This window comes from Chionomys nivalis, chromosome 16 (assembly GCF_950005125.1).
Source record: "Chionomys nivalis chromosome 16, mChiNiv1.1, whole genome shotgun sequence".
In the NCBI taxonomy this organism is placed as follows: Eukaryota; Metazoa; Chordata; class Mammalia; order Rodentia; family Cricetidae; genus Chionomys; species Chionomys nivalis.
In genome coordinates this window covers 59,302,613-59,314,954 of record NC_080101.1, presented here as the reverse complement: position 1 = coordinate 59,314,954, position 12,342 = coordinate 59,302,613, and the positions used below count along the sequence as shown (strand labels likewise).

General features: G+C 46.1%; 1 protein-coding gene across 8 annotated transcripts in view; it reads left to right on the top strand.

Annotated features, from left to right (window-relative positions):
• Nucleotides 1–12,342, top strand: part of Tpd52 (tumor protein D52) — a 95,374-nt gene that overhangs the window by 55,257 nt on the left and 27,775 nt on the right. For 3 of the 8 annotated variants that reach the window (XM_057790298.1, XM_057790297.1, XM_057790296.1), the window contains exon 1: nucleotides 4,354–4,503. The exons of the other annotated variants lie outside the window; for them this stretch is intronic. In XM_057790298.1, the coding sequence (XP_057646281.1) occupies nucleotides 4,368–4,503 (136 nt within the window). In that variant the 5' untranslated portion in view covers nucleotides 4,354–4,367. Of the gene's footprint in view, nucleotides 1–4,353; nucleotides 4,504–12,342 lie in introns of those variants that run through there. 8 annotated transcript variants of the gene reach the window in all.

Sequence of the window (12,342 nt, the reverse complement as noted above, 5' to 3'; positions counted from 1 at the left end):
GGTGGCGTCTATGGTGGCCTCTTCTCAGCCAGAGCGCATGGGCTAGGCGGTCTGGAATCTTCAAGGCAGGAGACTGTTGCACAGACAAGGCAGATGGCACCCTGGGCCACAGGGACACTGCAGGCAGTGAGAAGGGTGTGGCAGAGGGAGAAGGAGAGGACGCAGGGCTCACCATGGACAGCTCTCCATGTTCTGTTGACTATAATCCACGTGAGATCAGGCATGGAGAATTTAGGGGGAAATAATGTCACAAATGCTGATTTTTTTATTGTTAAAATGTTTTCATAGCTGCCTACTTTATTTTTTAATAAGCATATTTTTTATTGATTATATTGAGCTATATATTTTTCTCTGCTCCCCTCCCCTTTAACCCTTTCCCATGGTCCCCATGCTCCCAATTTACTCAGGAGATCTTGACTTTTTCTACTTCCCATGTAGATTAGATCTATGTATGTTTCTCTTAGGGTCCTCATTGTTGTCTAGGTTCTCTGGGATTGTGAATTGTAGGCTGGTTCTTTTTGCTTTATTTTTTTTTTAAAGCCACTTATGAGTGAGTACATATGATATTTGTCTTTCTGGGTCTGAGTTACCTCACTAAATATGAAGTTTTCTAGATCCATCCATTTGTCTGCAAAATTCAAGCTGTCATTTTTTTCTGCTGTGTAGTACTCCATTGTGTAAATGTACCACATTTTTCTTATCCATTCTTTGATCGAGGGACATTTAGGTTGTTTCCAGGTTCTGGCTATGACAAACAATGCTGCTGTGAACATAGTTGAGCTCATGTCCTTGTGGTATGATTGAGCATCTTTTGGGTATATATCCAAAAGTGGTATTACTGGGTCTTGAGGTTGTTTCCTAATTTTCTCGGAAATCGCCACACTGACATCCAAAGGGGCTGTACCAGCTTGCATTCCCACCAGCAATGTAGGAGTGTCAAGTGCTGATTTTTGAAGGTGTTTTGGGACAGCCCTGTGGAAATATCCATTGCATGAGGCCAACTCTTCCTTGGGCCAGTTAGCCACACCGGAAACAAAAGGACCTGCTGTGTCCTGGAGACTTCCTGTTCCTTCCTGGATGGTCGTAGGATCCTTTCTGCGTGTCCTTTCCTGTCACCGCTGTCTGTCTCCATTGCATTGTATGCTTCCTTTCCAAAGTGGCCTTTATAACATTGAACCATCTTTCATTTATCTGTTTGCCATTCCCATCCATCTCTGTTCTTTCGTCCATCTGTCCATCCATCCATCCATCCATCCATCCATCCATCCATCCATCCATCCATCCATCCATCTCTCTGTCCATCCATCCATCCATCCATCCATCCATCCATCCATCCATCCATCCATCCATCCATCCAATGATTAAGCCCAGGGCTGCACACATGATAGGCCAGTGTTTTCTACTCAGCTACACCCCATTTCCTAATATCTACTTTTGCTACTTCATAACCCTTAAGTTTGAAAAAAAAAAGTCTATAGTAAATGTAAAGGTTCATCATTCAGCTTTTTTATTGGTTGATTCCCAAGCTGCATTTCTGTTCTTTCATTTTTTTCAACACCCCTTCCCCTATCTAGACCTTGAGTCTGCCATTCGAGGAACCCAGCCCTGTTTTTCTTGGGGCTGTTTTCAGTGTTCTCAAGGCTGGACTGTGTGGAGTAGGTCTCTGGGGTAATAGGAAGGAGAATTGTTTCCCAGAGCTGGTATTCAAAACCCAAACCTAAAAATGGACTTAGCAGGTAGAGAGAGTCAGGCTTTAAGGCAGTTACTTAGATCTTAGCCCTCATATTTGAAAATAAGGGTGTTTTTATTCTTCGCCCATGAGAAGCCTCATATCCAGGGCGGGGCCAGCAGAGAGTAGAGTTCTCTCCACAGCGGGGCGGCTGTAGGGATGAGGTCTGGCTGGCAGCTGAGCGCTTCCCACACGTGTGCTGTGCCTGGGACAGGATGGCAAGCCCTAGAGGAACTTCCGAGAGGAGGCCAGGGCCTGAAGGACGCGTGATGATGTCAGCAGGGGGTGGGGCTGGCGAGAGATGAGGTGGCAGCTTGTGTTGCATCTGTGGCACAGTCAGTTAACCCTTTAACAGTTGTGGCTCCAGAGAGCTGATAGCAGGCACTCTCTGGCAGTGTCTGTTCCAGGGACACAGCTCTGACTGTGTCCTGTCAGAGTGAATGACATCATGGACTACAGCAAGCCTGAATTTTTAAAGAAAAAAGTTATTGTTTTTGCACAGTATCTCACTAAGAGCCTGAGCTGGCCTGAAACTCGTTATTTAACCCATGCCAGCCTTTAATTTGTGGGAATCCTCCTGCTCAGCTTCTTGGATTCCAGGATTACAAGTATGAGCTATTGTGCCTGACTGTGAGAGTTCATTATTTCAATTAATATTAAAAAGTATTTAATCTAGTTTCAAATATAAAAGAAACAGCATTTGTAGCTGCCAAAGTTTATATGATATCTTTAAGAAAGACACTAGATATTTTTGTTAAAAATGAACTCTTAAAAACTTGAAATAAGACAAAGGTGTTCCGTGGAGTACATGAGACTAGCCAAAAGGAACATAAAAGAAAATTAATCATAAATTGAGATGAATATAGACAGATTTTGTACACTAGGCATACAATGAATCTTTTGGTAGTAGTTAAAACATTTTGGATTTGGGGGCCAGAGGGATGACCCAGGGGTTAAGAGGACCCAGGTTCAGTTCCCAGAATGAACACACTGGCTTATGCTGTCTGGCACTCCAGTTCCAGGGGATCTGTCAGCCTGTTCTGACCCCGGGGTTCCCGCGAGCTTGCGGAGCTGATGTTTGCACTCAAGTCCACACCTAAAATACATAAAACACTTCTGGATCTATAGTTGCATTTCAGAGATTATATATATATTTCAGAGATTATGCACTGGCACTTGAAAACGTATGATTACTTGTTGGTTTTAGTGTTGTTCAGTTAGTATTTTATTGTTTTGAGACACGGTCTCTCACTGTAGTTCAAGCTAGCTTTGTGGCAATCCTCCTGTCTCAGGTTCCTAAGTGCTGTGATTATGGCATGAATCACCATGCCTGACTTACATATTTCCTGTTCTTTTTTCTTGTTTTTTTTCTTTATCTTTTGCTTCCTTCCACCTCTCCTCCTCCCTCCCTTCTCTCCTCCCTCCCTTTTCTCCTCCCTCACTCTCTCTCTCCCTCCCTTAACACCCACCAGCAAGACAGGGTTTCTCTGTCCTGGAACTTGCTTTGTAGACCAGGCTGGCCTTGAGCTTGGAGATCCTCTTGCCTCTGCCTTCTAAGTGCTGGGATTAAAGGCCTGCACCGCCACCACCACCTGGCATATTTTCCCCTTTTAACATTAGTTCCAGTAAGGGCTTGGAAGGCTGTTGGGGCCACAGCAAAGGCCTTTGTGAGTGTGGAAGGATTCTACCTAGAAGCCTGTGATGGAGGAAATGAACTTGGTGTTTGAAAAGTTTTACAAGTTCACCATGGCTGCCATGTAGGTGTGCTAAAGGAAAAGATTTTTTTTTTTTTTTGTAGAACCCCACAGGGCATTACATAAATAAAAAAGGTGCTGGATCACAGAGAAAGGACAGGGGGAGCAAAGGGGGAGCATAGGGGATCACCAAGGGAGCCCGGGGGAGCACAACAGAGCACAGTGGGACTGCAGGGGAGCACAGGGGGAGCTAGCTCCACCTTCAGAGTGGCTTCACGTCTTTTCAGTGCGCCACTCCCAAAAGGGTCAGATTAAAATTTTGACAGACAATGACTCGGATTCTGCTTTAGAAAAAGTGAAGGTAGGAATTTAGCTTTGTTTTTGTATCATGTTAGGCTCAGAAAGCTGGTTGCTGGTTGCTAACCCGGGACCCCGGGCTTTCAGAATGCTGTGGTGATATAGGGTGCAAGGAAAGTGAGGCCCAGATGGCATTTGCTGGAGATTACTGACAGATAATCCTTCCTTGCCCTAGAAGATTAAGTCTGCCCTGGTGAGGATGTGGTCAGCTGACCAGTCTAAACAAATGTATTTAAAAAAAATAATCCTGCCATTATCCAGTGTTTGTACTTCTAAGTGGGGCTGCAGAGCGGGCCCTCCTTTGTGTACAGAGGAAAACGCCACGCCCTTCACCCAGGTTGTTCTTTGTCCACTCAAATTGGCAACAGGTGGTGACTAGGCCCTCCCGAGGGTGCTGGGAGGAGCCATTAAAAGATCTGCTGTGAGGGTGTGAAGCCGCACCTGGGCCAGAGCTGGACTGGATTCCAAGCACCAGTTCTTTCCCTCACCAGGGCCGCACGGTGCCAAGGGACCCGTGGCCCAGGCATCTCAGGCCTGGGGAGCAGTTCCAGGCAGCCGCAGTGCCATGCTTTCTGTCTTCCTCTGGAATGGATTCTAGAGATACCGATTTGTATGAGGACTACCGGTCCCCGTTTGACTTTGATTCCGGAGTGAACAAAAACTACCTCTACTTGTCTCCCAGCGGGAACGCATCGCCGCCTGGTTCACCCAGGCAGAGCTTCGGTAACTATTGGTTTGTATAGTTCTGTTTACTGTGACCGGACCCAGATGTGACTTGAGGCTCACCTGACTTTCAGATTAGTGTGAAGGTGGGCTAAGGTGCTGCTGTGCTCTAACCACCCTGTTTTGGTTCAGCACGGAGAGGCAGTTGGTTGTTAACTCTTTAGAGTGGGACATTGGGTTTTAAAGCCGGCACCATTTCTGTGCTCTTTAGAGGTTTGTGGATGCATGAATGGTAACAAATGGTGCGGAACTGATGACATATGGAAGGGTCTGAAGACTCTGGGTTCGAATAACCTGTGCAGTTCTAAAATCGGGCTAGTTTGTCTTGGTGAAGGATGCTTAGGCATCCTCAACACTCACCCTCTTTCAAGAGCTGGTGGTAGTTGTCCTGGATTTTGTTTTGGAAGACCAAGATCCATTTAGACAAATATCTAGACTACAGAGTTTCCAGAAAGGAAAAATCAAGAATCTCCATACCTTTGGAAGCAGTTATCCCTTTCCACATGGTGGCATGAACTTGGTCACGGCCGTCAGAGTTGATTGGGACAGGGCATCCCGAGGTAGAATCACACAGAAATGGGGGCGAAGGCGCAGCCTCAGCCTTGCAGGAAGGATTCTACTGCTGGCCAGCGGGAGGAGACAGCTAAATAAGCTCCTCTGTAATGAGTCAAGGAAGCAGCTAGGTTTTCCCAGAAGTTAATTATTTCCTTACTGTGAAGAATTGGTTACATTTTGTTCTAAGCAGTGGAGCTTGGGAAACTTAGAAAACAGACAGTAAAGGATACAAAACGGAAACTCGCGGGGTTGGGTATTTGCAGACCACAGGTGTGTGCTAATGCAACATGCTTCAACTCTTACAGTTGCTTGCTACCTTTGAGGTAGAGTTTGGACTTTCAGAAAGTGACCAATGGTGACATTTACAGGCAAACCCTAGCCACTAGAAGTTGGTAGCTGTTAGCATTGTCTGCAGGAACATGGCTCACGAGGAAGCTTTTTTCTCATTTTCTCACTTCCCTTGTCTGTGACCCACGTGGGACTTCTGGGCTTCCCTGGTCCCCAGCCCTTAAAGGATGGCCTTGTTCTAGCTTGTAGACTCCTGTGAATCAGGGCAGTGCCCACAGTGGGAAGTCAGAGCTGTCAGCAACACTGTGGGAGCTTGCAGAGGGCAGAGGGGCAGGTGAGCAACTTCCGGGCTTCTCAGTTCCCAGCAAGGCTTGCCTGCATCTTCTGGCTCTTGCCTGCTGCTCCTCACCTCCACTTGTGTTCCTAGTTATAAGTGTGTGGCCGCTTCTCACTGTTCTCTGTCACAGCAACAGCAGATGTGAGTGGCTGCGCCCTGCAAGCTTCTACAAACCATCTCCGCGGTTCCTAGAAGCAGTTTGAAGCCTTTCAGGTGGTGAAATTAATGAAATTCATTAAAAAACAAGCAAATAACTAAATCACTGAAACCCCACTCATGTGCCTATAAGTACTCGAGTTTAGAAACCGAAAAGAGGGAGGGACTTAGGCTTGATCTTAGAAGTTTGTGTGACTTCTGGCCAGTATGTACTTTCTTAATAAGCAGGTAGGTTGTGCAGGCAAAGAGGACCAATCTAAGAAGGTATCCTACTCAGAAGGATTGGATGGAATCGAAACAAGAATCCTTTAACTTGTCTCCAAACGCCACCAGGAGGCAGAGGTGAAGGCAACGAGGCTCAGGCAGTGGGCAGATGTTCTTTTTTTTTTTTGGTTTTTTGAGACAGGGTTTCTCTGTGGTATTGGAGCCTGTCCTGGAACTAGCTCTTGTAGACCAGGCTGGTCTCGAACTCACAGAGATCCGCCTGCCTCTGCCTCCCAAGTGCTGGGATTAAAGGCGTGCGCCACCACCGCCCGGCAAGGGCAGATGTTCTTGAGTGGAGAGTGGGAGCAGAGCCAGTGGCTGGATGAGAAGCCGATTCTTCTCAGGGCTAGAAGCACCTTGCAGTGTGCTTGTGTCCCCTCTGGTCCTGCTGTGTTCCATTTTCCCACAGGCTCAGCAATACTGCGAAGTGCTTTCAGTCTGTGGTTTGAAAACATGGATTTGTGATACATGGTAGAGTCTGGAAGACAAGCCTTGGGATGCTGAGTAGAAAGGTTGTAATTTTGAGGCAAGCCTTGGCTACATAGACTTTGTCACAACAACAACGAAAACAGCAACAACAACAATAAATATCAGACAATAACAGCGATGATAAATATAACTAAAACAAAGCAGCTGTTTTTTGAGCGGAATTGTTGGAGACTAAGACACATCCTGGTTTGCTTGACAGATGTGGGCTCTGACGTAGGAAAGATCTTTGGTGTCCCCAAGTCTAGTTAGCCTTGCTGGCGTTCACGCTCATCTTTCGCTTCTCAAGCCAGTGGTTTGCTTTTTACTGTGCTGGGGACCCAGTATGTGCTACCTGTTTGATCTACCACAAAGCTGACCCCAAAACCTCAGTTGTTTAGGGGGCCTCATCTTAATACCTCTGGTGCTGGGATGGGTCTTACAGAATGGACAGACGGGCATCTTTTCTGGCCAAGGATTTTACTGAGGAGCTTGTTGGGTTTTTTTCTGTGCCACTGGGACATAAACATTGTAATTCCATTGTGTGTGTGTGTGTGAGTACCATCGCTGTGTGTGCGCCTGTTAATACCATCCATGTATGTGTGTGTGCCCGTCAATACCATTCGTGTGTGTGTGTGTGTTTCTGTCTGTCTGTCAGTACCATCTGTGTGTGTGCCTGTCAATACCATCCGTGTGTGTGTGTGTGGTGCCTGTTTATACCATCCGTGTGTGTGTGTGTGTGTGCGCGCCAAAAACATCAGTGTGTGTGTGTGGGGGGTGACTGTCAATACCATCTGTGTCACGTTAACACCCTTTCCTGCCTTTTCCTCTTCCGTTCTGGGAGTGCTGTGGGAATGCTTTCCTAGACACCGTTACGTGGACTCTCTTGCTCTTATGAATGCTTTCCTAGACACCGTTACGTGGACTCTCTTGCTCTTATGAATTTTCCAGGAAAAATCAGGAAGACACAGCTCTTTAACACCTTTGGTTCTTCTAGCGACCGCAGAAAAGATGAGTAGCGAAAATAATCTGTCAGCTGGACTGGGGTTGCAGCGTCGTGGCAGAGTCTTGCCTAGCATGCGTAAGGGCCTCAGTTCAATCCTGAGACTGGTAGAAAGATAATAATAATCTTGTTCTTCATGCTGTCAAAATCTGAAACTCTGAAAAGTGAAGCTGAAATTCCTTAGCTCGTTGTTTATTCCTAATTCTGCTATACTTTGATTTCTCCCATGTCATCCCACTTCTTAGAGAAGTGATAACTGCTTCTCACGGGGCTTTTTATGATTGCAGAGGTCTTAAAAAGCAAACCATCTATGGTTTACAGATGAAAACTGGAGTAGACATGAAGAGAACTCTGTCCACGGAGAGAAAATTTAATGATAGTATCCCCAAGTTTCTCTACAACTGACCCGTGTCTCTTGAGTGGATGGTCTCAGCTAGCAGTTTTGTGTTTGGTATTTAGAGGGAGGATGACGAAGCAGGGGAATTCACATGCTTTGAAGTAACCAGAGACTTTCTTCATCTTCCCTCTTAAAGATAAAATCCCCCCTTTTAAAGATGAAAGATTTAATGAGGTCACTTTACCGGAAGAGGGCAGTGAGCCATTTGAAAAAAACGACTGTGTTCTACCTGGGGGATCTTTTTTCCTCCCTCAGTCTGTGAAGTTCTGCGAAGTCACTCCATTCCTGAGTGAGACATTCACTTCTGTCGGTGCCCTGGGCCCGAGGACACTCCATGGCAGGCACCCCCTCCTCTCACTTTTTCTGCTTGTCACCATTTCGCTTCCTGCTTTGTCCCCTTGACACTGACACTACTCAGTTCTGCTCTTGAGGTTCTTGCTTCTGCCAGATGAAATGGGTCATTTTTTTAGCTTCCTTTGTTCCTGGCCACCTCAACCACAATTACCCAGTTCATATCTCTCTAAGGTTGTATTCTCAATACGAGCTACTCATGGGGAATGACAGCCTCCCAGGACCCAAGTCTCCATCTGCTCCTGCAGCGCCGTCTCCTGGAGATGACGCCTCAGAGGACAAGTGTCTATGTGTCCGTTCAGATCTCCAGGTGCCTTGGGTCAGTGATCGTCAGCCTGGGCAGATTTGTGCCCTGTAGGTATGGTTTGGGTTCCAGGCAGCTACTGATGTCCAGAATCCAGAGGCTGAGATGCTCCTTATACGCAGAAAGCCTCACTGCACAAAGTCCTTTGGGAACTGTAGTTGTCCCTCTATAATATAACTTGTGCCTCATCAGGTAGAGTTGTTAAGTCAAAGACTGGGCCCTGAAAGTCCTAACAGGCCAGGTTTAGCCACCAGCCATCAGTTCTCATCACAACAATTAAAGTGACATGCAGAGAAAGGCAAATGAGGTCAGGTACCCCTCTCCCCGCCCCATCCTCCCGTCTTCACATTGGGAAGAACAAATGAGGTCTGGTACCCCTCTCTCCGCCTGCCCTATCTTCCTATCTTCATGGTTTTGACATGAGTTTTAGGTTTAAACCACAGGCAAGATACTGGTCTGGCTATGGCCTGGCCACCACTGCCCAGCCATTGATGAATGTTTCCACTCTGTCCTGCACTGTATAAAATCTTATTTCATATCTCATTGCTTTTTTTCTGTATCAGTCATCCCTTCTCTAGTTTTCTTATTTTTATACAGTGAAATGTTTAAATGAAATGATCCGAGACTATTGTTTTAGACAGGGTCTTACTATGTAGGCCAGGCTTGCCTAGAATTCACTATGTAGACCAGGTTGGCTTTGAGCTCACAGATACCCACTTACCCAGCTTCTGGGATTAAAGGAGCACACCACCATGCCCGACTTTGGAATTCTTTTCCAGATGTCGAACTGTATAAAAATGGCTCAAGTTTTCATTATAATCACTGTAAGAAATCTTGAAGGAAGCAGTCTTAGTCGCAATAAGGGCAGTGATCTGCTCAGGTGGAGGTCCATTTGGGGCGTGAGGCTGAGCCCTCCCGTACCTTTTGTGCTGAGAAGCCCCATCATGCAACCACCCTTGCTCATGGCTAGACTGTAGAATCTAGACGAAGACTCTAGAGTCAGGTTAGGGGCGTAAGTGTGCAATGCTAACACTCAGGAGGCTAAGGCAGGAGTCTGGGGTCAGCGTGGGTTAGATGGTAAGACACTGTTCATGGCCAGAATTAGTGGGGTATGTGGTGGGTGAGAGGTCATTTACGGGCAAAGAGAGAACCAACTTTAACGCTTTAGCTGATCCATGGCATATTAGCCTTTGTTCTGGCATCGGCCTCCTGAGTTCTGAGGTGCGGTGATAAGGAAGTGATACCAGGGCTTATAGCCCGGACGTGGAGCCGGTTCAGAACTGACTTCTTCCTGCCTGCCTTCCTGCCTCCAACACCTTCGCGCTCTCTTGGACATGTTCCCACTGTGCTGGAGCCAACTAGTCCTTTCTCCCTCACGAGCTCACTGCAATCTGAGACCCTTCAGGTCATGTGTTTGGTTTTTAAGTTATCTTACAGGGCTGTCAAATGTTTCGAGTTGAACTGGAAAGCAGCGTTTTCTTGTCACTCCAGTCTTTGAATTTATGCTTATTGAAGATTGGTTTGGTTATGTGTGATGACTGTAATACTCTTGGGTGTATTTTAAAAGAAAGTTGAGGTTTTCGCATGCGTCTTGTCTGACCTGACCCGCTTCATTTAGGAACCCTGTAGCTCTGTGTATTCTCCCACACAGTGTCCGTGTTGTGCTTTGTTTAAATGAGAGGTCTGTAGACAGATCTGGGATGATCAGAGCTACTGATGTCCAATTTCCAGATTTCCCAATCTTACAATTGCATGGTTTCCAGCTTAAAGACAAAGCACACAAACTGTGTACAATGGTACCATGTGGTCCGTTGCTCCCTCCTCACTCCTGAGACAGCTCAGCTGTCACTCATGCCTCCAGCTGGCTGATGCCCACTGTGTAGCTTCCAGCCTGTGCTGCTGGAGGGACCTTCTACACAACACATACACACTGACTATCCCCTCAAACCACAATGGGGATTACCTGGTTGGTACTGAAGACGGAAGGACGATCTGCTTCATTAGACAATTAAGGAAGTAATTAAACTATTAGTAACCAAAAGGGGGGATGTGATCCCCGATGTCTAGACACCTGGATTCAGCCAGAAAGGCCGGGGAGAAAGGATTAGCCCGGGTTCTCTGTCCTGCCCTGCTCATTGGTATTTCTCTAAGGAAAAACTGTACATGAGCAAGCCAGAATGATGGTCAGAAAGACCATCAAGGTCTAGTGTTGTGGAATATTATTTTAAGGTGTATTACATTTGTTTATTCTGTGGAACGTTTGTTTAATGATGTAAAGATGGATTGCTTTTGTTTACACTGCACTTGTTTAACTCTGTGAAGCTGTGATTCTTGGCCTGTGTAAAACACCTGATGGTCTAATAAAGCGCTGAACAGCTAACAGGGAGGCAGGAGCAAGATAGGTGGGGCTGGCAGGCAGAGAGAATAAATAGGAGAAATCCGGGAAGAAAGGAGTAATGAAGGGGTGAAGAGAGGATATCAGGAGCCAGCCAGACACCTAGGAAGCCACGGAGCAAAAAGCAAAGAAAGGTATACAGAAATAGAGAAAGATAAAAGCCCAGAGGCAGAAGATAGCTGGGATAATTAAAAAAAGCTCTCTAGAAACAAGCCGAGTTAAGGCCAGGCATTTATAATTAAGAATAAGCCTCCGTGTGTGATTTATCTGGGTGCTTGTGATTTACCAAGAGTGTAAAGCAAACAGCATTTTAGTCTTCCAACAGGGGGCTAGAGTAAAAAAATCCAACAACAGTTTAGTCTTGTTTCTGACTCAGGGTAAATTCTATAACCTTGGAGGGGCTCAGTTTTCTAGTAGAAATCACTATTCCCATTGAATGCTGATTTAATTTTGTTTGCTCTGATGGAACATGTTCTTAATGGAAAAAAAGATTCTGTTAAACAGAGCATGGTGACGGAGCTTTACTCTTGGGGTAGATACAGTGACCACTGCTCTGGATTGTTGCAGACGCTGGGGTCAGCCCCAAATACAGCATTGGCAAGTGTCAAGGAAGTGGCGCGGTCAGGCACATTCAGGCTCGACCGACCTAGTGGGAGTCTTGCTGAAGATTATAGTCAGGGAGATGATGCATCACCTGGGATTGGGGCATTGAGGGAGTGTTGAAGGATGTTATTTTAAAGTGTATTACTTTAGTTTATGCTCTGGAACATTTGTTTAATGATGCAAAGATGTGTTTGATTAATTAAAATTTACCTGTGGTCAGGAGGTCACAGGGAGGAGCCAGGTGGAAAAGGCTTTTTAAGGAGGGTGAGTGCCGAATGGGATAGCCTTAGCTTAAAAGGCAGAAACAGTTAAAAAAAGAGACCTGATTAGGTATGGCGAGGCCGTCATATATTAGGGATGGAGATTCTGGTAAAAGTGACTTAGTAGGTTTGGTTGTTTAACTGGATTTGTTATTATTTTTGTTTGTTTTTGTTTTTTGTTTTTGCTTTTGAGACAGGGTTTCTCTTTGTAGCGTTGGAGCCTGTCCTGGAACTCACTTTGTAGACCAGCTGGCCTGGAACTCACAGAGAACGACCAGCCTCTGCCTCCTGAGTGCTGGGATTAAAGGTGTGCACCACCTCCCAGCTATTTTTTCTTTTTAATGAAGTATATAAGTGACTTGTGGAGGTTTGGAGGCCCAACGTTCGGCCAAGCAGAGAATCCCTCACGGTGGCTGGCAGGATCAGCTTCAGTAGGCATCAGCCATACTCTTTGCCATTTA